The 26,442-nt window shown below is 37.5% G+C and overlaps 1 protein-coding gene across 5 annotated transcripts in view; it reads right to left on the bottom strand.

The window, feature by feature from the left end:
- The window catches only part of Xpo4 (exportin 4), a 158,658-nt gene that overhangs the window by 65,151 nt on the left and 67,065 nt on the right, over positions 1 to 26,442 (bottom strand). For all 5 annotated transcript variants that reach the window (XM_029559238.1, XM_029559237.1, XM_029559239.1 and 2 more), the window contains 3 exons: positions 14,917 to 15,029; positions 9,872 to 10,029; positions 9,455 to 9,629 (listed from right to left, as the gene is read on the bottom strand). In XM_029559238.1, coding sequence (XP_029415098.1) covers positions 9,455 to 9,629; positions 9,872 to 10,029; positions 14,917 to 15,029 — 446 coding nt within the window. The remainder of the gene's footprint in view (positions 1 to 9,454; positions 9,630 to 9,871; positions 10,030 to 14,916; positions 15,030 to 26,442) is intronic.

The following is a 26,442-nucleotide window of genomic DNA, read 5'->3' as shown; positions in this document are numbered from 1 at the left end:
AAAAAATCTTGGAACAGGGTCATCTCAGTCACAGGAAACAGCAGGGAAGAGAAAGAGGCATGAGACTAGAGAGGAGTGCACTAGTGATATCAACCAGACACTGGACTGCATGAGCTGGGCTGTGGGTCCCCGTGGCTGCAATGGTTCAGAACTATACATGTGCTGTACATAATAATCATAAGATCATCTACAGTGGTTTTGAAGATACAAAATAGGACATAGATGAGAGTAATGAAGTGAATGTGATCAAAGTATGTTATGTGCACATGTGAAAATACCACAACAAAACCCACTGTTTCACAGTTAACACACACTTGACAGAAAAAACAAAGCCAGTACTAATATGCTAAATCAGTTTTCAACTGTTTATAGCAATGGGTAAGGTGGTTTTATTCCTTCTACAAAAATTTATTAATTGCTAACAGCTAAGCACTGGAATCCTGAAATGAGTAAGATACTTTCTTCCCATAGAAACATCTGTGGCCTGTTTATATACTTAACAAAGCATGTGCTTTGCAGACATCATTTGTTAGGTCTTAACAGTTTGTCTTGCCAAAATAAACAGACTGGCAACAAATCTTAACAGGAACTTAGGAGCAGAACTACAGTCTCAAAAGGGAAAAAAAAAAAAAAAAAACAGAACATTTTTTAAGACCTGGTCGCAGTTTTTAAGTCCATATTTAAGACATGTATCATAGTTTAAGTATGCTTATGCAGAATATAAATAAAATATTTAAAAGTCTTTTTAAAAGATCTCTATTATAAAAGAACTTGAACTTTCAACAATCCCTCTATGAACCCCTGGTATTATACAGAACACAGAATTCCAGGTAGACTACCTAAGTCCCAACCCACTGAACAGCAATTTAAAATAAAGCCTGAGCTTTCAAAAAAAAAAAAAACAAAAAAAAAAAAAACACTTCTGGATACCAATAAAGTAACTCATCAGGCAAAGTGTGAGAAATTTGGTTGATGACAATTGGCAACTGGATCTTCCAGTCTAATCCCAGAGAAGTGAAACCTAAGCTAGTGCTTTTTCATAATACCTTGGCCCTGTTCCATGGCCACTCTGGCTCAAACCCAGCAACCCTGCCAGCAGCCTGGCCAGCAACATGTGCACAGATGACTAAGGAGACCAAGCTAGACACTATGTGCTCATGCTCTGAGCATTGTCAGGCCTACTGCCAGAAGGGCTTTGGAGAGGGGCTTAGAGCTTATGGGACTACTTGACCCCACTTTACTCCATTTGAAAATGGAGAGGAGAGAAAGTAATCAAAATACAATTATCGGCACTTCTCTCTCAGTGTTTTAGCAACCTCAAAGTGTAGAAAGCTGTGAATGTGCAGTGCTTCAAACACAGAAGAAATAAAAAGGGCATATATGCTTTGATAATTATGAATATACAGTTCCAAAAACAGTGATACACTTTTTGTGAAATGCTCTTGGTGAACCTTTAGAAACAATACTTTCAGTATAGGAACCTGCTCTGGCCCCTAACAATTAATTTCAGGCATTAACATCACTGCATGATTCCAAGTATAAGAGGGCTTTCTGTTGTAGCATGCAGGATTCACAGCTGGACAAGGTTGAGGATTACTTTTCTCTCCAGGTGGCATGCATAGCACCTTCTAGCACTAGGAAAGCTAGTCAGTAGAGATGAAGTCTTGAAGTCAGCACCAGCTTGATTTTTTTTCCTGTTTGTTCTACAGCTTATGTATGTCATGTCTTCAGTCTGGCAAGATAGGCCCACCAGTGCAATAGTGGCACCGAAGTTATGGAAGTAACCAACCACTTTCTGATTGGATTTAAGATCCACTTCACAAGATGGCCTATACCCAACACTGATATCAGGCCTAGGAACCTGAGACTAGACAGGTCACAGGCCATAAGAGAAAGCCTATTACTATTATACTGCTAAATAGACACAGTATTAAACTGACTCCTAATGATTTATTGTTATGCCTATATATTAATGCATCTCTCAATTCTTACCAGAGAAGCTTCCTCATTCAACAGATGGTGATTAACCCAGATACCCAGAACTAGCCAACATGAAAGAAATAAGAGATAGCAGAGTCTTATCTCTGAATAGGACACCTATATCAAACTTCTACCTCCCAAGGCTCAGAGATCACTGCAGAAGAGGAGGAAGAATGATTAACGGAGGTGTGGGTAAGAAACTCCAACCCTAGCAGAGAAAATAATGGCAGCCAAAGGCTGTTGGGAGAAGAGTTGATTCTCTTTAAGGGTGGAAATGTTAGCCTGGCTCCAGGGATGGGCCCACACCAAAAGGCATTTGGGGGACATAAATTTGACTTGATAGGCCTTAATATACATAGCAGAGTACATGAAATTGGGTGGGGAGTATTAAGGGAGGTATGCAGATTGGGGGGGGGGGCGGTCCTGAATATGACCAAAACACATTGTATAAAATTTGCAAAAATCAAATAAAAATTTTTTAAAAAAGAAAAAAAGTTAGAATATTCCGGGGAAGGCAAAATTATGAGGACAAAGATCAGTTGGGGCTGCGTGTGGTCACATAGGCTTTTAAACCCAGCACTGGGGAGACAGAGGCAGATAAATCTCTGTGAGTTCTGGGCTAGTCTGGTCTATATAGTGAGTTCTAAGCCAGCCAGGGCTACATAGTGAAACTCTGTCTCAAGTAAGTAAATAAACAACAAAAAACCCATAGTGGTTACCATAGTCTAGTGTGGGAAGAGTAGAGAAAGATGAACAGGTGGTGCACACAGAATTTTGAGGTCAGGCTAAACTACTTTATGGTTCTGTAAGGCAAGATACGCCATTATGCATTTGTCCAAACACACAGAATTTCTACCATAGAGCCCTCATAGAGCCCATGGACTCTGGGTGATGATGGTATGTCAATGCAGGTGTATCAATAGTGTACACGTATGTACACTGCATGTACCACCCCAGTATAGGCTTGATGGGACAGGTATGTGATAAGGAAATTGTGTGCATGAAGAGATAGGAGAACATTTGGTGTTTTCACTAAATTTACTGTGAACCTAGAGCTTCATCAAATATAGTCTTTATATTTCTACCTATTTACAAAAATCTAATGTCAAATATTATGAAAGTATACAAATAAATCTCATACTAAGGTAGTATGGTGGTTTGAATGAGAATGTCTCACATAGGCTTCAAGTATTTGGACATTTTGTCCCCCGTTGGTAGTACTGTTTTCAGATGTTTTAGGAGGCGCAGCATTGCTAGAGGAAGTATGTCACTGGGGGTGGGCTTAGAGAGCTCTTAAGCCTTGCCAGATTTCCAGTTGCTCTGTGCTTCCTGTGCCTGCTTGAAGATGTTAAGTGCCCGGCTTTCTGCTCCAGCTGCCCTGCCACCATGCCTCCCCTGCCATTATGGATCCTTACCCCTGGAACTGTAAGCTCAAATAAACTCTTTCTTTTATAAGCGGTCTTGGTCATGGTGTTTTATCACAGCAACAGAAAAGTAACTAATACAAGTAGTTACAAATTTGGTTATTATGCTGCAAACAGCTCTACCTCCATCCCTAATAGAAATCTATCACCCTATGTTTCTTCCTCTTCAAAGAGCAAATAACCAATACAACTTCAATTTTTTCCATGAAATCAGAAAGCACTTTATCACCAAATTTTTTCTTCACCCATTTTCATAGTAATAGAGATCAAACCCAGGGCCTCACACATGTCAGACAAGTGCCCCAAATTATTTTTGTACGCAAATGAGGTTGACAGACATAAAAATATCTAATGAGATGGGTGTGAACAATTAATGTTACCAAAATTTTTATTTCTAAAGAAAGGGACTTCTAAGGAATGCCCCAGCTTTACTCAACTCTAGAATTACCTGTTTCCAGCCTGGAAAAACTTTGAGAATAGAAACAAATTCAACCACCCCAGATGACAGAAGGTGGGATAAAGTACCATGCACATTAGCTAGGATGCTCACTAGTGGTGTCTAGTTGTAGACATGATGGAGGGATCCCTTGGAACAAAAACTTGCTTCCAGTAATAAGGAGGTGATCTCTCTCTCTCTCTCTCTCTCTCTCTCTCCCCCCGCCCCACCCCCATAGGTAAGTGTAAGTGAGGGGAAAAGGCTCTATTAATACACTATTTCTTTGCTGTATAGTCTCAACTGGTCTCAGACTCATCCTGTTGCCTCAGCCCCTGGGGTGCTAGGACTACTGGCATGAGCCATTATGCTAGTCTTTTTGTTGTTGTTGTTATTCTTTTTGAGACAGGGTCTCCCTCCTATAGCCACAGCTGGCCTGGATCTGGCCTTGAACTCACAGATTCACCTGCCTCTGCCTCCCGAGTTCTGGGATTAAAGGTGTGCGCCACCATGCTCGCACATACAAGTTCTTCTATCTAGTGGTTGATACAGAGCTACTTCCTCTATATTATTCTTTATACTTGAATAGGGCAAAATGTCTACTTTATGTAAATATTTCAGTGTTTAAAACTGATAGGTACTAGCACAGCCTCATGCTCAATGACACATCACAGCACAACACTAACAAGGACATATAAAAGATCAAAGGCTCAAAGAACCGTATTTGTTTATGTGGTTATTCATCTGCTGGATTCAGATTCTTTTCTAATGTGTAACCCTTAAGGTAAACATGGCAATACTTGAAAGAAAAAGTGATAAGGAGAACTTCATGAATGCTCTATTTAGGAAAGAATTTAGAAGTATTTGAATGTCAAAAGACAAAAGAAACTAATCCATTATCTAGTTGTATTTTAATCCTTAAAGCACAGAAGCAATTTAACTTCAGAGTACCTATGCAGCTGACAAGATTTCTGGCTTCTGAAATCCCCCAAGAGAAATTGATTTAGTACACAAGAATTGCAGCTGTTACCAAAATCCTATAGATAGATCACTTGGAGTGGGGAAGATAGGCAACCCTCAAAAACCATCAAGAAGCCAAACTATAATTAATACAAGGTGTTTTAATGTTGTCTCCTGTATTAACCAGGATATTTTTTCCTTTTGAAATTATTTATGGAATTACAAATTCTTAGTGCAAAGGAATTTAGACATACAGGACACCATGCCTGGCATATGGCAGGGGTCCAATAGGGCAAACATGTTGGGGACTCCATGGCTTTCATGAGGGTGAAGGAGATCTTCCCTACTTCACTCTAGTGTTCACTTTTGAACTCTGGGTCCACTGAATATGTTTATGTCTAAGATTAGCATTACAAACAAATCTTCGGAAACAGCAGTTAGATAGCAAATAATTTTACTCTAAAGTAGCAATATTTTAAGAATTGCTAGATTTCCAGAATTCTGTTCAGGCTTAAAATACTGATTTAAACCATCAAAACTGATTCACATCCAAGTCACAAAACACTGCATAGTAAAATTATCCAACCTGAGTTATATAAAACAAATAATTCTTAAAACACTTCTTTTAGGGGCTGGAGAGATGGCTCAGCAGTTAAGAGCATTGACTGCTCTTGCAGAGGACCGGGGTTTGATTCCCAGCACCCACATGGGGGCTATGAACCATCCTTAACTCCAGTTCCAGGGGAATCCAACGCCCTCTTCTGACCTCCGCAGCACTGCACAACATGGGTTTACTCACATACATGCAATACACTCATACACAAAAATATATATTTTTAAAATTTCCTTTAAAAAAAAAACTTCTTTCAAAGCTGGGTGTGGTTGCACACACCTTTAATCCTAGCACTTGGGAGGCAGAGGCAGGTGGCTCTCTGTGAGTTCCAGGGCAGCCAGCCTGGTCTACATAGAGTGCCAGGAATAAAAATAACATATTTAAGATGGAATAGTAACCAGTTTTCTTCCAAATATTCTTGTAGAACTAAAGTTATTATTATTATTAAAAGGAAGCATTCTTCCAACATGCAAGGCTTAAAAAATACTTATGTATCTCAATCCAGTTTTTCTTGCAATCTAGAGAAATGCAAGCATGTCAAGTGAGCAGGGGCTAGCCAGTAACCGGCTCTCTACAGTGTCAGTGTGCTCTTTACCAGCTACCAGAAACAAAGGGCAGGGAGGTTGGCAGGGTAACTCAATCTACTATCCTTTCATAACAAAAGGTCAAGTTGTACAACATAGCTAAATGCACCAATACCACCATCTAAACAATCGTTCTTGTTTTTCTTCCTATCACTGATACACCCCAAAATATCTGTTCTCTACTCTTTAGTCTGTAATTTGGCTTCAATGTAGTATTCCTTTTCACCACATCTTTGAACAAAATAATCACCCGTGAACAGGATGAGCCAGATTTTAAATAAAAAAATCAATGTGCTCTTGCCTCCTTTAAATGCTCTCACTCAGTTGACAAATCACAAAATTATTTTACTGCATGGCACTCTACCATGAGGGGTTCCTTATAGTTTTATCAAGTGTTTTTTTTTACCACCCTATCACCATATCCCCCCTTATAAAGAAGCATATATACACCAAAATACAGGTATAAAGCATACCAGTCTGCCATGACAATTATTCTGTTCACATGAATCAACATGTTGCACAGCCTCTTTGATGTCTATTTGTGGCCTGAACTCAAAACTTTTTACTGACAAAAGAGACCAAGGACCAAACTAGAGTACAGAATTTAAGCCACATTTTCTCAAATTTCATTAAACAAACTTAAATGATTATACTTCATGATTATATTTCATAATATAGTTGATATGTTAATATGAACAATAAGTACTGGGATTTTAATCTTCAAGACAATACTGTTCCATCTCGGTCCAGCAACACATAATTTGATTTTGAGGGTGGTATAATGAAAAAATTATTGGCTTCAGGCAGCTTCAAGAAATACCAAGAAACTTTAACAGTCACAGGGCAACTGGTGGAAGACTGTATTGCTCTTTAGGCTCCCAGTTCACAGCTTGTCAAGGAACAGCCACAAACAGTATTTTTAACATATAGAGGCAAGATCACATTTAAAAGACATATTCCTATCACAAAATTTTCTTCCCATGAAGATGTTCTTTCCACTGTTTGCTAGAGCAATATAGTCATCATCAAAGACAATCACACAGGAAGAAAATCTATTATGTGTTCCTAAATAAATACAGTTCTGAAAAAAATAAATTAATAACAAAAATTTTAAAAACTCTTATATGGAAAAAATAAATACTATCTTACAAGGAAAAGAAACTCAATCAGAAATTTTTTTTTCTTTTTTAGAGGCAAGGGTATGTAGACCAGGACAGCCTCAAACAGGTTCTTTCATAGAAAACTTCAGAAGGGAGCTCTGTTATCCCAGCACTTGAAGGTAGAGACAGGACGATTGGGGGGAGGGGGGAACACAACCACAGAGACAGAGACACACACAAACACACACTGGGCTACACAGCCAGACCCTGTCTCAAAATTCATCCCACTCCACTGCAAAAAAATTTAAAAATCAGAAGGAACTGTCAGCCTGACTCTGCCAAGGAGGAAACACTGAGAGATGCGAAGCTGCCCAGGAGTCTGTGTAATGATCACTCAGCCATAGACTGGTGTGTCTCTCCAAAGGCACAATTGCTCCACACCATGCTGATTCCCATGCTGCTTATTTAAATGTTTAATTTTTAAAAATTTCCTTAAAAGATCAGTTCTTTCCCAACTCAGGACAACAGCTATACATTACAAACTAATACTGCAATTATCGGGTAACCAAGAAAACAAGATTACATAAGAGGGTTCAATCTGGCTTGGCTGGATTTGTTCATAATCTTCTGGTATTAGCTGCATACACCCCAGTACATAGAAGACATAAATAAGTAAGGTTGAATTGACATTTAGGGGCATCTGTTTAGTCTTCATATAAATCATTATACATGACACTATACATCAACCTCTGCAGGCCTCCCCAGTGTGATCCCCACAATGAATGCAAAGCTTCAGACAACTTGCTTTACTTTGTCGAATAAAAGGCAACTAGTTGTCTTAAAATGAATTGTTAAATATAAACTGATAAATGGAAAGAAATGAATTAAAAGACTAAAACAGCTATTTTCTTAAATGAAACCTATTGGGTAGATCCTAACTTGGAGCATAGCATGCCTTCTTGTGAAGCAAGCACCAGAAACATCTGCTTCTCCAGGAGGTGTATCTAACTTCTTATATTCCAACACTCTTATGCTGAATCTTGACAAAAAGTCCATTAAGTGGTCAGTCTCCTAGTCAAAATAAATAAACCATGAATATAAAATTTTCAAATCAACATTATTATATATCTTCCAGAAAGTCTATTAAAATATTAGGAACACTAACTACAAACAGAAACTAAAAGGTACCTGTATTAAATGGATGATCAACACACTAAATCTTTAATCCACCTTGCTTAAAAGAGAAAAATCAAGAAGGAGACCATAACAAAGCCCTGTTCTGTGAAATCCCACAAGCTTAGAGTCTGTGTGTATGGAAGGAGCTTGACTAAAGCTGAAGCACTGAACTTCAATATGAACTTTCATGTTTAGAACATAAATTACCCTCCTACGAAATGCAAATTCCACATACAGTGTCTATAAACTTCCACTCCTCCACTACGAAACATTTTTCCATCACATAAATCCCAGAAGCTTGACCTATCTTCTCATCAGATCCCAGAAGTACCTAATTATATAAACACAATCATTCCTGGATTCCTGATTCTTGGAACACTCTGGAAAAGCTACCAAAAAACTAGTCAAATTGTCAGAGTAAAACACAAATGCAGGATTTAACATGAAATTTTAACAGATATCGACAGTGTTTTCACTTTTACAATCTTTTTAAAGAATCCACATTTTAATTTATAGAGAAAAATCTATTTCAACAAGTAACTATTTTATAGAGAAAAATCACAGTAACTACTACAAAAAGTAGTTGTGCTGTCAAGGTTTTAGCACATAGTTCCTAAATTCAAATATAAAATCTGGAAAGCATCTGAAAATTTGTACCAGAAAAAAATTAAAAAATCAGTATCATCAGTCTTAAATTTAATGTAAATTAGTCTATCAAAATATACTATTAAACCATGTTACCAAAAAAATTAGAGCAACTGTCTAATCAAAATAAACATGGCTACAATGATTATAACTGAATTGTTACATAATTTCCAAGTCCAAATAAAAAAATCAAAATAAACATAAAAATCTAATTATACAGAATCACACCATATACCATGAAGTTATTCAGCAGTACTCTGTAACCTTGCTAAACACTGTTAACTTGGTTTTCAACATAATTTTGGATTTTTAACAGAAGCATTTAATTCTAATTATCTTAAAATTACAATTTCATGAATAATTTAAATCCACAAAAATTTAAAGGCCATGTTTCCACATACACTGCCACTAATTTACATATATAAACAAAAATGTAATTTTAACAATAGCTACTAGCAACCGCTTACTTAAAATAATTATGGCAGCACAAATCTCCATAAGAAAAACAGGCAGGGATTTATTTTAGAGCAGTCACTCACCACTTCTTCCAATGCAGCACTTCGCCCAAAAGAACAAGTGAGGTGTGTGAGGCAGTTAACAAAGGAGGAGAAAAGTTCACTGGGAATGGCAGTTAAAACATTTCGAGGGAACACAGTTATCAGATTGCTGATAATGCTGGAGATTCCCACAGCTTCAGAATCTTCTATTTCAATTCTACAAATCAAGTAATGAGGATTAATTAGTAGAAGATAAGCTACATTTACAAACATAAAAAATATCACTACTCATTTTTAAAGGCATCTTTCTATATTAGTTTCAAATCAGCCATACAACTCTACTTAAAAACATAGAACAAGGAACAGCCAAAATTTTTAGTTTCTTTATTTTCCCCACTCTAAATACAAGGAGAAAAATGAAAGATTCCCTCTCCTGTTAGAAAGGGCAAGCATACCTACCCATTGATAGTGTTCAGTAATCCCTCAATGAAGTGTGCTAGATAATCAACCTGGGATCCTTCATCGGGAAAGATGGGTCCGTGCAGAGAAGCTAACTGGGCAAGGCACTGCAGAGAATCTTGTGCCATATCTGAATCTTCTCTGATTTTTCGATGTACCTGTTAGAAAGAATTACTAATCCATAAAAATAAATTCTTCTTTTGTAGGGGTCACGTGTGTACCATGCCGAATGAGGTAAGAGAAAAATTCACTGTAGCTGGTCATTTCTAGAAAATTAATTCCTCAGTTAAACTAAACTTGAAAATTATCTTTCAGTTCAGTTGACATTACAGGCCATGATTTTAAGCATTTTCGTTAATTTTTAGCTGAGAGTCACCTACATTTTGAAAATTGAACTGTCTCCAGCATATTATGACAAAGACAGAAAACAGATGCTAGCCAGTCAGACATACTGCTTCTGCTAAAAACAGCAACGACGACAGTCATCTGTATTATGCTAACTATGCCTCGCTACAGCTTCTGGCTAAAGTTAGCAGACAAGTTCAATCAGAGTATATGGATGCTGTCTTTGTGGAAGTAAACAGTTGCACACTTAGAAAACCAATAAATATACCACTCACCCCTAGACATTCTTTCATTCAACTCAACCAACCTCAAAGCATATGCTTAAATTCTGAGACTATGTAATAGGCTTGAATCTCATTTTGTCCTTCGCCATTGCTATTACTGCTAAACATTTTTTTTAAGTTTTATTAAAGTAGACCAATCCATTTAAAAGTCTAACTAGATTTAATTTCAGTGATACAATACTGATATGAAACAGCTGGAAAATCATGTTTTATATAACAAAAAAGCTCCCAGAATATTACTCCTTAACTTCAGCACTAACATTTTCAGATATTTCAGGTTTTATTTCTATGACTTGACATAATTAAAACAGACAAGGAAAACTCAGGAAGAAATCATAAGGTGATTATTCATCTTCAGGCACAAAACTGGCTAGCGATTTTCTACTTCCCACAGGAATTTAAACTGAAGTACTTCTAGCTTCCTCTTTCCAACACAGAGCTCTCGGCTTTGTAAAGACTGCTCAGTGGTGAACATCTATTCTCTATTTGTTTCAGGTGATAGTCACTTTGACTCTGTAAATCATTAATAAATTACTTGACATTAAAATGTTTCTTGTATTTACTAATACAATATTGCCCACAATGAACATAACAAATCCTTGTTCTCTGACTTCATTAATCTTTAACCTTTCAGCTTATTTTATTTATTTTTGTTTTTTAAATGTATATGGGTATTTTGCCTGCATGTATGTCACATGTGTGCAGTACCCACAAAAACAAGAAGAGGGTGTTGGAACCTCTGGAACTGGAGTTACAGATGGCTATTAGCCACCATGTGGGTGACAGAAACTGAACTCAGGTCCTCTGCAAGAGTAGCCAGTGCCCTTTATTGTTGGGCCAGCTCTCCAGCCCCATCCCTAAGCTTAAGGTCTAAGTCAAATAATTTAAAACATGTAATAGTTCTAAAAATTACAGTTCACTGATTTATTAATATGCTTAAAATATGTTACACTCTTTGGTCTAGAACAAGAGTTGGCAAACCACAACTTATGGGTTAAAACTGGCTTTCTGCCAGAATCTGCATAGACGCTGAGGCAAGAAAGGCCTTTTCATGGTTAAGTGGTTGGGGGGGCGGGGTCAAGAGAGTTATACAAAATCCCATTTTTAATGTCCATCAGTCAAGTTTTACTGGGATACCAGTCTTGCTTATTTTTATTTAGGGATCCTCCTCACTACAAGGACATAGTTAAGTATGACCATAAAATATGCAGAGGCTGGGGGCCGGAGAGATTGGCTCAGCAGTTCAGAACACTGGCTGTTCTTGCAGAAGACCCAGGTTCAAATCCCAGCACCCACATGGCAGCTAACAACTGCCCGTAACTCCAGTTCCAGGGGACCTGACAGTCTCTTCTGTCCTCCGCAGGCATTGCACAACACGGGTGCACTTACCTACAATGCAGGCAATACACACATACGCATAAAATGAAAATAATAAATAAAATATTAAAAAAAATATGCAGCAGCTAAAATACTCACTGATAGCACTTAGAGTTTACCAATCCCTAGTCTGGAATAAAAACACTTTTCAGTCTATATACCAATGTATTTTAAGCTTTATATAGTAAATTCAAAGTACAATACACAAAATCAGGTTTGTATAATGTCTTATATATTCTTGAACACATTCTTTTAAGCTCTTTATCTTAAAAACATAAACCTGTGTCCTCATGCTTTGAATCTTGATCAACACTTCACTGAGTTGACTAGCCCATATTCTACCACCACATATAATATAGTGTGGGACAAGAAATTCTTCACACAGTCTGTTCTACGCAGGAGACAGATCACTGCACATCCTGGGCCGGAAGTGAAGAAACAAAAGAAAGAATGCCCCTAAAGAATGCTAATGCTGACAATATAAAATAAAGACCCAAGTTAGCAAGAAGACAGATTCTGATGAAAAAATGTTAAATTTTCATTCGGTGCCTGTGGGCCAATCATGGGCCATTCATCAGTTCTTGATATAATTTTCTGAAGCATCCAGTAAGCACTTGGATTATGAGGCTTGGAGAGTGTGGAGTGCCCCGTGCTAAATACAGACTGAAAAGTCATAGGTGAAGTGGTGCCTGACGTGCTACGTGTGGAGAAGACAGCTCTAGGAAAGTGGATACAGTCAGCAAAGCAGGGGGCTAAGATAGGAATGCCAATGTTCATCAAAGTGCAAAGACCATAAGCATGACCAGGAAGATTATGTCAAAAAAAGAGGAGGGAAATATAATGAGAATCCTTTTTCTCAAGACTTTACGGAAGAAAAAAAAAAAATCAACAACTTTATAAACTTCTGAGGGACAGAAAAATAATTTCAAATTTCAGGTATAATCAACAAATTTATCTTAATCTCATGTGATTCTGTATTATATCTACTGAAATCTGAAATAGTGATTGCTAATGGAAAGATTAAATTTGGTAATGGATTCATTAGGAAAGTAAACTTAACAAAAACTGAGTTAAATAGATTAATCATTATGATTTCTGTAACACATAAAATACACAAACTAAAATAATAAAATAAAAATTGTTTATAAATTGCTTAAATATAAACAGCTAGACCCATAAACTATTAAAATAATTAAGTACAGAAGGGTTAACTTCTGAATTGAGAATTATTTGCATGCGGTAGTTTACAGCTGACAGGAGCAGCTGTCTGACTTGTCTAGACAGCTGTTCCCATCTGGTGTAGTTGTTTCCAGTTCTGCCAGCAAGTTTTTCACCTTTTCAAAAATTGCTAGAGTGGGCCCCACTTTCAGTAGAATGAATGATACAAAGAATTGAACTTGTACTCATAACAAAACAATTTCCATCAGGTGAGGTAGGCCACAAAGTTTTTAAAATTTAGTTGCAATTACTCTCTGATCTTGTTTATGTTTTTAGATTTTTCTCTGGTTTAAAAAGTAAAATATAAAGGGATAAATACTCAAACTCAACATCTTCACAGAAAATATCTTTTATGAGAGGTACAGATTGAGACTCAGTGGTACAGTGATCCTGGGTTCAGTTACAAAAGGAAGGCTGCTGGAAGGCTTGTGTGTATTTCAAAACACATGAAAAGGTAAGGAACTACATGGCTGAAGTTAAGGAAAATTGCTTTATTTTTTTCATCAGTGTTTACCTGAATTTACTGATAGTTATTTTGTATAAACTATTAATCTAACAGCTTAACCATTCTGATACTACAAATTAGTACCCAATACACACAGTTATTTAATTCTAAAACTCACTGGCAAATGTGGTAATATACTGCTTACGTCTTATAAAACACTAAGAGGTCTGTTTAAAGTTATATTGAAATGTTTAAAATAAATTGCATTTAAATGATATTAACTTAGCTCAGGTCTTATAAAAGTATGCCATGAAGCTGGAGAGATGGCTCAGTGGTTAAGAGAACTGGCTGCTCTTGTAGCGAACCCAGGTTCAGTTTCCAGTACCCACATGGTGGCTGACAATCATCTATAACTCTAGTTCCAGGGGATCCAATGCCCACTTCTCACCTCTGCAGGCACTGCACGACACAGGTGCACTTACATACATGCAGGTAATACATTCATGCACATAAAATAAAAATAATAAAATATGTATTTTTTTAAAGTATATCAAGGTAGGGAAGCAGTTCTCAAAATATAGGCCAGAGATTACTAAAACTTCCTAAGATACTGCAGACTGTCAATGAGGCAAACTGTTTTCCCACTAAGGTCTCTCTCTTTCTTGCTGTCATGCATGCATGCAGTTAGGTTTCCCTGAGGCCACATGATTTAAAATTCTGAGTGCATGGAAAAGAGACAGGAGAATCCAGTTGCACTCTATTAAACCAGACATCAGAGAGATTTGCAAAAATGTAAAGCAAACAAAATCAAAACCCAGTTAATACTATTTTCACTAAACTTATTTTCAAAAGTATTTCCTCATTAAAGGATTTTGTGGGGCTATGTAAAGGTTTCTTACTAATTATTTTTGTGATAATAAATTATTTTTTTTAAATTCTCAGTCCAAATTTTTCAGTGTTCAATTCTACTGAACATATTATAAAAAGCTAAAAAGACCAAAACCCATGCTATTACCAGATTCCCCAATCTCTTCTTTCTTTACTTCTATTAGTTTGAATTTTCACTAGGACAACTAATAACAGCTACATAACCCACATAAACAAAAGCTAGTATGGGTTCTAAATTTTAAGAGCTTGGTAAGGGGATCCTAAGATTATAAAGTCTAAGAAGTTTTGCTGTAGGATCTAAGCCCCTCAAAATCAAACAGTAGTTTTTGTATAATGGAAAGAACTTTGTTATATAATTTCTGCTTAAGCAGGTAAGTTGGTAAGAAGAGAAGCCTAGAGTAAAGAAAAGCAATCTGACCTATTTTACTTAAGAAAAACGTAAAGGCATGGCATGGACCGTGCTACCAGAGATGAAGATTAAGACTTACTGTGAAGAAAAGCTCCATAACTCTGCTGTCCAGAAGAGTCTCCCGCCAGGACTCTGTTGGCTTCAACAGCACATTTTGTGAGGATTCAAACATAGCTATATAATGTCTGCCCAGTTATCTGGTGTCAAGGTCAACAACAATAACATTCTTACTTTTTCTAAAGTATAAGTATACCCTAAATATAACAGGAGCCTGTCAGAAAGAATGCAATGGAAACAGTTTAAGCCTCTTCACATATGCTACATAATTCATGCATGAAGCTAAGGCATAAAAGGCATTAAGTGCTGAAAACAAGAATGCTACAGGAATGTATGATTACAATTTCAGTCATTATGCGTGTCAGGATGTAGGGATATGAAGACTTTGATAATCAGAGATTTAATAGTGGCAAGAGAAGAAAAAATACAACTTACAAAATAGATACCAGGAAATTAAAAAAATCAGTTTCTGCAATTTGCCCCAACACTTCCACCAATACCTTAAACTTCTAAAATCACATATGTAAAATGTGTCTCATATATGGAAAAACAGTAGTTTTCCAAAGCAAATAAATTCACTGGAAAACAAAAAAAAGAAATGAAGAGTAACTGCACATCACATTGCAAAAGAAAATCTGAGCTCACAGTATTCCCAATACCAAGTCAAAACAAAGAATTAAGCCATTGACAGAAAACTTCTTAGATGCTTATTTAAAATTCCCACAAACCCTCAGGAAGAGAGACATGAATTTCTATGACTCACTGGCCAGCCAGCTCAGCCTACTTGATGAGGTCCAGGCCAATGAGAGACCCTGTCTCAAAACCAAGGTGATTGCTCCTGAGAATGACATCTGAGGCTGTCCTTTGGCCCCCACACACTTGTACACACACCACTTCACATACACAAAACAAATAAATATCCCATAGACTCAAGCAGTTTATAAGGTATTGAGGTATTCAATGTCAAATATACGTCAAATGGCATAAAGTTCTGTTGTAAATAAAGTAGCCAGCATATACATGCCTGGGCATTTATAAATGCAATTTACTCAATGGTACTGTCATTGTAACAGAGGCTTTAAAAAATGAGAAGGCTGCTGGGCATGGTGGCACATACCTTTAATTCCAGCACTTGGGAGGCAGAGGCAAGCAAATCTCTGTGAGTTCAAGGCTAGCCTGGTCTACATAATGAGTTCCAGGACAGCTGGAGCTACAGGGAGACCCTGCCTCAAAAAAAAAAAAAAAACCCACACAACAACAACAACAAAAAAACGCTGCTTGGACAAAGAGGTAGTTCTGCTCTTTCCATTGTGAATCAAAGTCTAGTTCAAATATGCCAACTACACAATATTGACATCTATTCAATAAGAAATTATAATACAGTCATTTAAGATGATACTCTGTCAAAATTCGGCATGAATTCAAACACCATAACTTCCTTAATCCCATGCATTTAGAGAGAAATTATTATTTGTAGGGAAAAATTAAAAGCCGTACTAATGCTTTGGCAACTTTTTTTATTTTTATTTTTTTGTCTTTTTGAACCACGGAAACCATTTTTTAAAAAACATGATTGCCGGTAACAAAGTTAGTACTTTGTCTCTGAAGAATAAGGAGGGGCACTATGTTGCCATAAGAAAGGAAGTCACGTCTTCTTTCTGAAGTCAGTCCCTAAATTCCTGCAACTCTATCATTTGACTAACAAAAGTGAAACCCAAAATAGGCTCATTTCGTGATTTCTCTCTTCCTTTTTCTGCCCCCTTGTGGACAAAGAGTTGAGACCACAAATAAGGTAAGCCTGAATTGTACAAAGGAGAAAAATGAGCCAACAAAAACCAAGAGTTACCAATGGAAAGTGAATTCATTTCCTCACAAGGTGCTCACTATACTCAATACAATACACTGGCTGAAACTAGGTCATGTTGGAGAATGACAGTCTCATCTTTTAGAGAAAGAAACTCAAAGATTTATTGATATTGATAAGATTTATCTGATATTTAACATTTGTTTCAAAAATAAGTCTAGGGCTAGGAGAGCACAGATAAAGACTTGCTGTGAATTCATAGCTATCCCCTTCTGTGTATCTTTGAAAGTCACAATAAAGCAGGTAAGGGTTCTTCAGTGTACAGAAATAGATCACCTAGGTAAAGTAATCAAGTCTCTAAGCATCATGAAAATAGAAAACAATTCCATTTATCCTTTTCTAGTTTTAGGGCAATTTGTTGAAAAGGTAAGTTTTTATTACATAAAAAGTGCAATAAAACATACAGCTATATTAAACAGTGTGTTGAGCAAAAATGCATAAAGTATAATAATCTAGTTCCATTCATACGACTTTACAATCTAGAACTAAAATAGTTCTAAACTGGGCCAGGATTGTTTACACAGGCCTGTAATCCCAACACTTAGGCTAAAGCAGGGGAAACACAAATAAGAAGTCAGTGCGGGCTACATAGCAGGACCTTAGAAGAAAAGGAAGGGGAAGAGGCATGCACTTCAGGTGCTGCGACTACAGTGGGAAGTTAAGTCCTCTATGAATTCTAAAGAGGCAAGCACAGAACTGCAGAACTGCAGAAGCAAAGACAGTGGTATTCATGGCTTTTACTAGGTTCCAAAACATAGAACAGCTTTCTGCAAATGAATGAAGCAAATGAAAAAGGGTCTGCAGCACTCAAACTGGACAGACAATTCCAAAGTTCAATGTGCTGTTTGGTACGATGACCTTGAAGATTAATTCCATCTTTCAGTCAACATCAAAATGTCATTATCAATACAAATTTTTCCTAATAAAAATGTAGCTGTAGTAGATTTTTAGAATAACTTCCAACTGCAACTACAAATAATATCCAGTCTACCAAAAGAACATGCAACTATTCCCAAACACATTGCGTTGAAAGCTATTCTGAAAAGAAACACATGTATTAGTTATCAGATTGTATCATGAAACTGTAGAGCTGTTGGACAAGAAACAGGGTGGGTATCATGTGGGAAAGAGGTTCACTGTTTTATCATTCAGCATTTAACATGACCTGAAACGTAATATGCACGGTACAGAGATTACTTTTCATTTAAAAAACATCACATTATGAGGAAAACAGTTATATAGAGATCTAGACCATATTAGTAGATTCAAAATAGTGTAAATAACTAAGGTAATTCCAATTTTTCTTATTTTTTGTCTTTTGAGACAGAGTCTCCCTATAGCACAAGCTGGCCTGGAACTCACTATGTAGACCAGGCTGCGCTTGAACTCAGAGATCCGCCTACCTCTGCCTCCTGAGTGCTGGGATTAAAGGCATGCGCTACCACTCCCAGCTGGTAGTTCCAATTTTTTAAAAAATTTGCTGTTTCCAAATATTTTTGTATTCTGTCTTAAAAAAAAATCTCAAAATGCTATTTCTACTCCAAGTAATTCTTAATGTAGCACATGTTAAACAAATGAAACTACTACGGTTAGAATTTAGAAACCTAGCTTTTCTACTTTTTAAGGGGGAAGGCAGGGAAAGGATCTCCCTATAGCCCCAGTTGGCCTGAAACTGACTATGTAGACTAGGCTTGGCTTCCCTCTCATAGAGATCTGCCTGACTCTGCCTCCCGGAGTGCTAGGACTAAAGACATGGGTGATCACACCCAGCAAGGTTTTCTACTCTTAAAATAATATTTTAAAAAATTATTTGAGGGCAAGCAAGCAATAGAAATACTTGTTTTGGAAGCCTGACAACCTGAGTTCAATCCTTGGAGCCCATACAAAGGTGAAAAGAAGGAACTGACTCCATAAACTTGTTCTCAGACCTCCACAAAAAAATCCAACTTTAATAAAACAATGGTTGCCCTTTCACAAGTTTCTGCTTTTAGTTTATATTCACTGCTTTAAAGAAGCATGTCACAATCTTTGCCGGGTGTGGTGGCCCACACCTTCAGTCCCAGCACTGGGTAGAAAGAGGCAGGCAGGCAGTTAGAGGCCAACATGGTGTACACAGCAAGTTCCAGGTCAGCTGGGGATACAGGAAGACTTTGACTCAAAAAGACGAAAAAAAAAAAAAAAAACAACAAAAAACCATAATCTCTAGACATTATATTGCCTTATTAAAAAAAAAAAGTCACCAATAAAAGGATCTGCCAATGAACAATTAGTCACTAAGCAATTTTTTAAATTATATATAGTATGCATAAGGCAGAGTTTGTGAAACACAAGAATCAGGACAGAATAGCAGTAGACAAAAACAAATCAATATAACTCCAGAATTTTCTTAGACCATGGCTTTATTTTTTATATGTTTTTGTGTGAAATAAAAACTACATTTGTATAATTTATATTTAATGTCAGGATAATTCAGTTGTAATCAACAAAACACAACTTTACCAGTAAGACAAATAGAGCTTCACTGTCTTTTTAAGAATCCTGTATCAGGTGGGGTATGAAGGCAGAGGCAGAATTTCTGTGAGTTTGAGGCCAGCCAGTGCTATGTAGTGAGACCCTGTCTCAAAAGAAAGGAAAAAGAAGAAAAGAATCCTGTATCACTTAAAATTTTGTCATCTTGATCTAATTTTACTTTCCCAGGTTTCATCAAATCAAGGGACCACAGTACGTGGGTTCTCTGTCACTATACTAAACACAAGCCCACTCGTTCTCAGCCAGGGTTCCAGCAAGGGATCCAACTGAGGTGCTAAAACTCAACCAGTCTTCCAAGCTCTGACATTTTAATCCCCTGGAAAATCAGTTAGAGCTACATGTAAATTCTACTGCAGCATGGAACCATAAAGAATTAACTCAGCATCCCCCTCCTTCAAAAGATCATCTCAAATTTCCCACATAGGAAAACTCACAAACTTCTGAAATCAAAATCATATACACGTATCACCTACCCTACTCTGTAACTGCATGACCAAGACACACACATACTAGGCCAAGACCCAGAGGACAAGTTTAATCACACTCTACCACTGGCTGTCACTAGATAATCCTACTAAGTCTTCTATGTCAAGTTCTTGAATAGACTATTCTCAGTAAACACATCCCTCTTAACTCCAAGGCAAGACTGTCATCTTTGAAATGCTTGGGGACAAAGATATGCAAATAAGTTCTTGTTCATTTAGTAACACCTTCACTAAAAACAGACTGTAGAAGTGAGTGGCATTAATCTACTTGATGACTTTATATCCATGCTCAGATACCAAGGAGCTCAGAAAGTAACCGACTGTCACTGGTAATAATCAGATGAATAGAGATTAGAAATGCATGTGCAAACATCTTAATGTCAATTGCATTGAAAATGAATTTTTCTGTATGGAAACTGTATTTTAATAATAAAATGGAGATGTTTTTAAAGATTAAAAAATATTTTAAAAATGTAGGAAACAGCTTATTTAAAAAAATTTTATACATATATACATATATATGTATATGTAAATAAGGGCCGGGAGTGGTGTCGCACACCTTTAATCCCAGCACTTGGGAGGCAGAGGTAGGTGTATCTCTGTGAGTTCAAGGCCAGCCTGGTCTACATAGTGAGTTCCAGGACAGCTGGGGCTACAGGGAGACCCTGTCTCAAAAAGACCAAAAAAAAAAAAAATTTATATATATATGTATATATATATACATATATATGTAAATGAGCAATTTCCATTGCCTATTCTTTTTAGTACTTCATAATCTGGGAAGATTTTGTATTAGCAAAACACATTTTTAAAGAGAAATCACTATTTCAACCTCTTATCTATCTATATTGTTTTTTTATCTTTATCAGCAAAATAAAGTTTCAGATGTAAGACAATGGCCAGTTTTTCTTAAATATTTAATCCTCGTCATTATTCTTCTAAAAAAATTCACAATTTATATTTCTGGCACTGAGGGAACTAATGAGACCAATCTTACTGATATAACCTGGTCCAAGCAACCAAGTCCTTTGAAGTGAGGACATCTGCATTTGCCAAGTCTCACTTCCCAATGGAGAGGTTAGCTGAACTGGGAATCTTAGGTGAAAGCTTCATATTTCATAACTACTTTATCATTCAGTTAACTTACTCAAGGGATGCGTTAAATTTACCAAAATCAAATCAGATTCACAAAAATAGAATTTAACTAATAAAAGACATCATACCCAAAGTAAAAATAAGAATTATTACTGAAGTCAACATACCACACATTCTTATTACAAAACACTAGTACCATTTATGATTGGCATTGGCAAAACCCATAAGCATTTATGGACAGCAGGTGGACCACTAGCTGAACTGTACCAGCAGCATAAGGCCATTGAAGAACTGAAATGGCTTTCTTTAGTAATGAAAAATTGGTCAGGTATCTATACCAGGTGCTAACCATACAGCAAGCAATAACAGAGCCTGCTGTTCAAGGAGCTTTATAAAGTAAGCAGCAGATATTCTTTATTTAAGCTAACATGAAAAAGACAACCAAAAAGCCAGCTAAATAGGAAGAAATCACATATGGCAAACCCAAGGGAAACCAGAGCTACAAAAACTTGACATAGTCAAGGGTACACAGTTGAAGTATAGGGGCAGAGAAACATCAAGGGTACAATTATAAAGGCAAAGGAACCTTGCCTGTGAGTGCAAATTTACCAGGAACTCCAGGCAGGGAAAAGTTCTGGGGTGGAGAGCAATCCAGGACCTTGGTGCCCATTCTAAAGTGGGATGCTGGTAAGATCAAGGATCACAGGACAACAGCACACTAAACTTAGAGAACGAGAAGGAAGTGGGTTTTTCCTTAAGTGTTAAGATTTTATTTACAAAGCGTTTTCTTGTTATAGAGAAAGTAAAAATGTTTACATCTCAGTGTAGCAAATGAGTTTTGACTCAATAGCCTTTTTAAAGAGTGATTCTAAGTTACTATGGCAGAAGAAATTATTAGCCCACTGGATCATTTTAACATGTACCAAATCCCAGGAGTGACCAGGCCTGTGGGTAGATTGGTACTTTCTAAATCACCTTCTGCATAGAGAAAATCTACATATAATAATCACTGAATAAATAATGGTTATGATCATATGTATAGTGATCACGTACATTATACATATAATATCTAAATGGTATTCTTAGGATGACTAATATTAATGACTTAAACATGATATATTTTTCCTCAAAGGAAATGATTTTGATTTTTAAAAAACTTTCAATTCTTGGGGGCTGGAGAGATGGCTCAGCTGTTAAGAACACTGACTGCTCTTGCAGAAGACCTGGGTTTGGTTCCCAGCACCGACACGCAGCTAACAATCATCTGTAACTCCAGTTCCAGGGGATCGGACAACCTCTTCTGACCTCCAAGGGCACTGCCGACACGGGTGCACTTACACATGGCTCAGCTGTTAAGAACACTGACTGCTCTTGCAGAAGACCTGGGTTTGGTTCCCAGCACCGACACGCAGCTAACAATCATCTGTAACTCCAGTTCCAGGGGATCGGACAACCTCTTCTGACCTCCAAGGGCACTGCCGACACGGGTGCACTTACACACATGCAAGCAATACACTCATACACATAAAATAAACAAAAATAATACTTAAAAAAAAAAAAGAAGCCTGGCATGGTGGTGCACGCCTTTAATCCCAGCATTCCGGAGGCAGAGGCAGGCGGGTCTCTGTGAGTTCAAGGCCAGCCTGGTCTACATAATGAGTTCCAGGACAGGGAAACCCTGTCTCAAAAAGACCGAAAAAAAAAAAAAAAAAGAACATTCACTTCTGACATCTCAATCCCTGATTTCAGTGGCTGCATACTGGGTGCCTGTACATCACACAAATAAAGCACATGTCAAATAAGAAACAACTCTTAATACAGTAATAAAAGATATCTTCACACAGCCTGTGACGTGAAGAGTAGCAGGCAACCCTCCACATACAGAATACTCTTTGCCACTGATAGCCAATACTCTAAAAAGAGTTCTAGTAAGAGTGAAGCACCATGAAGATAGTGCAGCCTTCAACTTCTGGATACTGGTAAGTGGTAAGAGAAAAGGCAAGCCAGAGCCAGAGGGATGGCTTGGCAGGCAAAGGCACTTGTTGCCAAGCTGATAACCTGAGTTTAGTCCTCGAGACCCACATGGTAGAGGGAGAGAACTAATGCTCACAGACTAACTTCCAACCACCACAACATGCCTTGGCATGCATATCCTGCCCCCACACATATGCAGAATAAACAGATACATTTTTTTTAACAAAGAAAAGAAAAACATGCTAGCAATGGTGCTTCCCTACGCATGTACCCAGAGCCAATGCCATTAATGTTTTGGGGCTCCTGAGCTATACAGCTAGGAAATATTCTATTAAAGCTGTAAACTTTCCCCTTTGAAAGAAAAACAAAAACATGTCCATGCATTAAATTCATCTACTGATTGATTTTACCAAGTAATGGTTAATAATGGTTTCAAACAAACAATAATATCATTCATTCTAAGTACCACCCATGCTAGAGCTTTTGTTTTTACTCTGCAGCTTAGTTGCTGATAATCTTAGGCTAGGGTAGAGGTGAGGAAGAGTAATTTCATACTAAATATTCCAAGCCAACTTTCTCACAATGACACTTTTTGGAGAAGATGGTGAAACTCTACAGGAAGAACCTTAATCTTCACTTCCAGTTTAAAGCAAACCAACAGTCTTCACTTAAATTCATGAAAGCATTACATGAACTAGGACCAAATTAGCTGCTTGAGCACATCTCACTGATTTATTAAGGATACTCTATTCTCATCTCTGAGCGCCCCTCCCAACCCCTCTTCACCAGCTCCCTCAGCACTGGATCATCTGCATCTATGACAAAGAGGATTTTGCTGCAATTTTGTTCTATTTGCTTTCTGTTGCTGTGATAGACACCATGACCAAAAGCAGCTTGGGCGAAAAGGTTTTTTTTTTCCCCCCTCATCTTACACTTCCAGGTCACAATTCACCACTGAGGAAAATCAGAGCGGAAACCTGAAGCTGAAACCAAAGGAGGAACACGGCTTACTGGCTTGCTCTCAACCTGGCTTGTTCAGCTACCTTTCTTACACAGTTCAGGCCCCCTGCCTAGGGATGGCACCAACCACAGTAGGCTGGGCCCTCCTACATCAATTAGCAATCAAGGCAACTACAAAACAAGAATAACAACAAAAACCCACCATACTTGAATATTTCTCTAAGTCAACTTAAAAAATAGTCTAAGAGTAAATATTTAAACTGTTACATTAACAACATTGGCCCCAACTCCATAATATTTCCATTACTTTTATTCAGTTAGACTTTGCACATTCAGGTAGTGATGACAACTGGACACTGCTTTGGAGGATGGCTCAGAGACTTCTAAGCCACTAAGCTCTCATCTGCATTTCACCCTGACAGATGCACTGGCTACTTGCATGTACTGGTGTAACAGAGCTTGTCACCAAAGCTGATGGGAGAAGAAAAGGCATAGTTCCCTCTTTCAAGGAATTAAAAAACAAAACAAACAAACAAACAAAAAATACCTCAAGCTGAGCTGTAGGACCACACTGTCAACTCTAACCACAGGGACCCATCACCAAACTACTTCCCAGTGGGAACATGTAAGATCTTCATCTAAGCAAATACAATTCTATCAAGACTACTGTCAGCCCAATATTTTAAAACATCTTTTATTTTCAAGTGATTAGACCATTGACTTTCCACTAAGGCAATAGATTCACGTATTTTCACCAGTGTGAATAACAACCCAAATCTGCTAAAGACAACTGATCAGAGTAGGAAGCAAAGTACTAAACATGTCAAAAAAGAGCTTACTAAATCCTCAAAAGGATTAAATCCATATGGTCATAATGTTCTTTCTAAATACTAGCTTTCTAAAAACAAAACAAAACAAAAAAACCCAAGACCCTGTTGCCTAAGATAAAATGCATAAAGACCTTCAAGCATAAATTCCTAAAATTTTCTATACCATCTTAATTTCTTCAGGATTTACATCTCACTTAACCCTAAAACAGAGAAGACCCGTGTAATTCAGAGAGCAGCTCTCTTCCCATCAGTATCACTTTCCAAATTAAGCAACATTACACCCTAAGTTTCAGAGCACACTCTATGACTGCCTTGCTGTGGCATTCATAAAGAATGACTGAACTGAAATAACCTAGGCTAGTTCATGGAATGAAGAACTGAGCAGGCATATTTCCTAACAAGTGTTAAATAATTTTAAATTATTTTCTAGTAGAAATGTAGTCACTGTAATTAAACCAGACTTGCCCAAACTGATATCTGAATAAACAATATAGCTTCCAGAGTCAAAAGGTGAGGGTACCTAGCCATGGTGCTACTAACAACAAGGTTCAGTTTCTAAAATGTCTTTGGCCTAAGTTTACTAAACAGCTATGATAAGACTGTGAAAGCAAGTTCACTCAGACTTAAAAAATACATATATTTCGGAGCTGGAGAGATGGATCAGCAGTTAAGAACATTGGTTGTTCTTGCAGAAGACCCAGGTTTGAATCCCAGCACCCACATGGCAGCTAACAACTGTCCTTAACTCCAGTCCCAGGGGATCCGACAGCCTCTTCTGACCTCTGTGGGCATTGCACGACATGGGTGCACTTACCTACATGCAGGCAATACATGCATACACATAAAATAAAAATAATAAATAAAATTTAAAAAAATACATGTATTTCAACCCATCCCTGCTCTTGCATCAACTTAAACTTTATCAAGTGCTATGTGAAAATTGTGTTGGCCCACAAAGAAAATATAAGCCTTCTGCCTCTACACTCAAAATTCCTCTCTATGGCAGTGATACAGGAAAGAGCACTGTGTGGCACATCGTGAATTATGGGGAGAACAGTGCACATTATGGTCAGGAAGGAGGACAGGCAGGGAACAACACATGCAAGAGCTATAAAACTAATAAAAAAATTTAAAAACTTATACACATTACATTCTGCACAATTAACTATGCCCAAAGACTAAAAGGTATGCTCTTCAAATACCCTCCTCCAAAAGGCCTAAAGGTCAGAAACTCTTCAAACTGTTTCTTTTTGGATACCTTCCTTATAACGTGGACAGACCCCTGGAAAGGATAATGCACACACGATTTCAAATATTGATTACTAACTTTATAGCTCTACTTTCTTCGTCTTTTCTTCCCAAATTCTCCTGACCTGGTTTTCTCCCCTCTACTTAGCTGACTTGCTCAGTCTCCCTGGTTTCCTTCTGTTTTTTTAAGACCCTGGTCCTGAGCTGGAGAGATGGCTCAGTGGTTTAGAGCATGCACTGCTCTTCCAAAAGACCTGGGCTCAATTCTCAGCACCACATTAGGCAGCTAACAACCACCTGTAATTCCAGTGCTAAGTAATCAGATTCCTCTGGCTTCTGTTCTTATGTGTGCGTGCATACATGCGTGAACACACACACACTTAATGATTAAAAATAATCTTTAAAAAAATTTTTTTTAAACCCTGGCCAGGAGTGGTAGCTCACACCTGCAATCTTAACACTTGAGGCAGAGGCAGAGTGGCAGAGGTAGAGGCAGAGAGGCAGAGGCAGATGCAGGAGGAGCTCTGTGAGGTCAAGGCCAGCTTGGTCTACATATCAGGTTC

This window comes from Nannospalax galili, unplaced genomic scaffold (genome assembly GCF_000622305.1).
Source record: "Nannospalax galili isolate Female #2095 unplaced genomic scaffold, S.galili_v1.0 scaffold388, whole genome shotgun sequence".
In the NCBI taxonomy this organism is placed as follows: domain Eukaryota; kingdom Metazoa; phylum Chordata; class Mammalia; order Rodentia; family Spalacidae; genus Nannospalax; species Nannospalax galili.
This window is presented reverse-complemented; position numbering and strand designations above follow the sequence as displayed.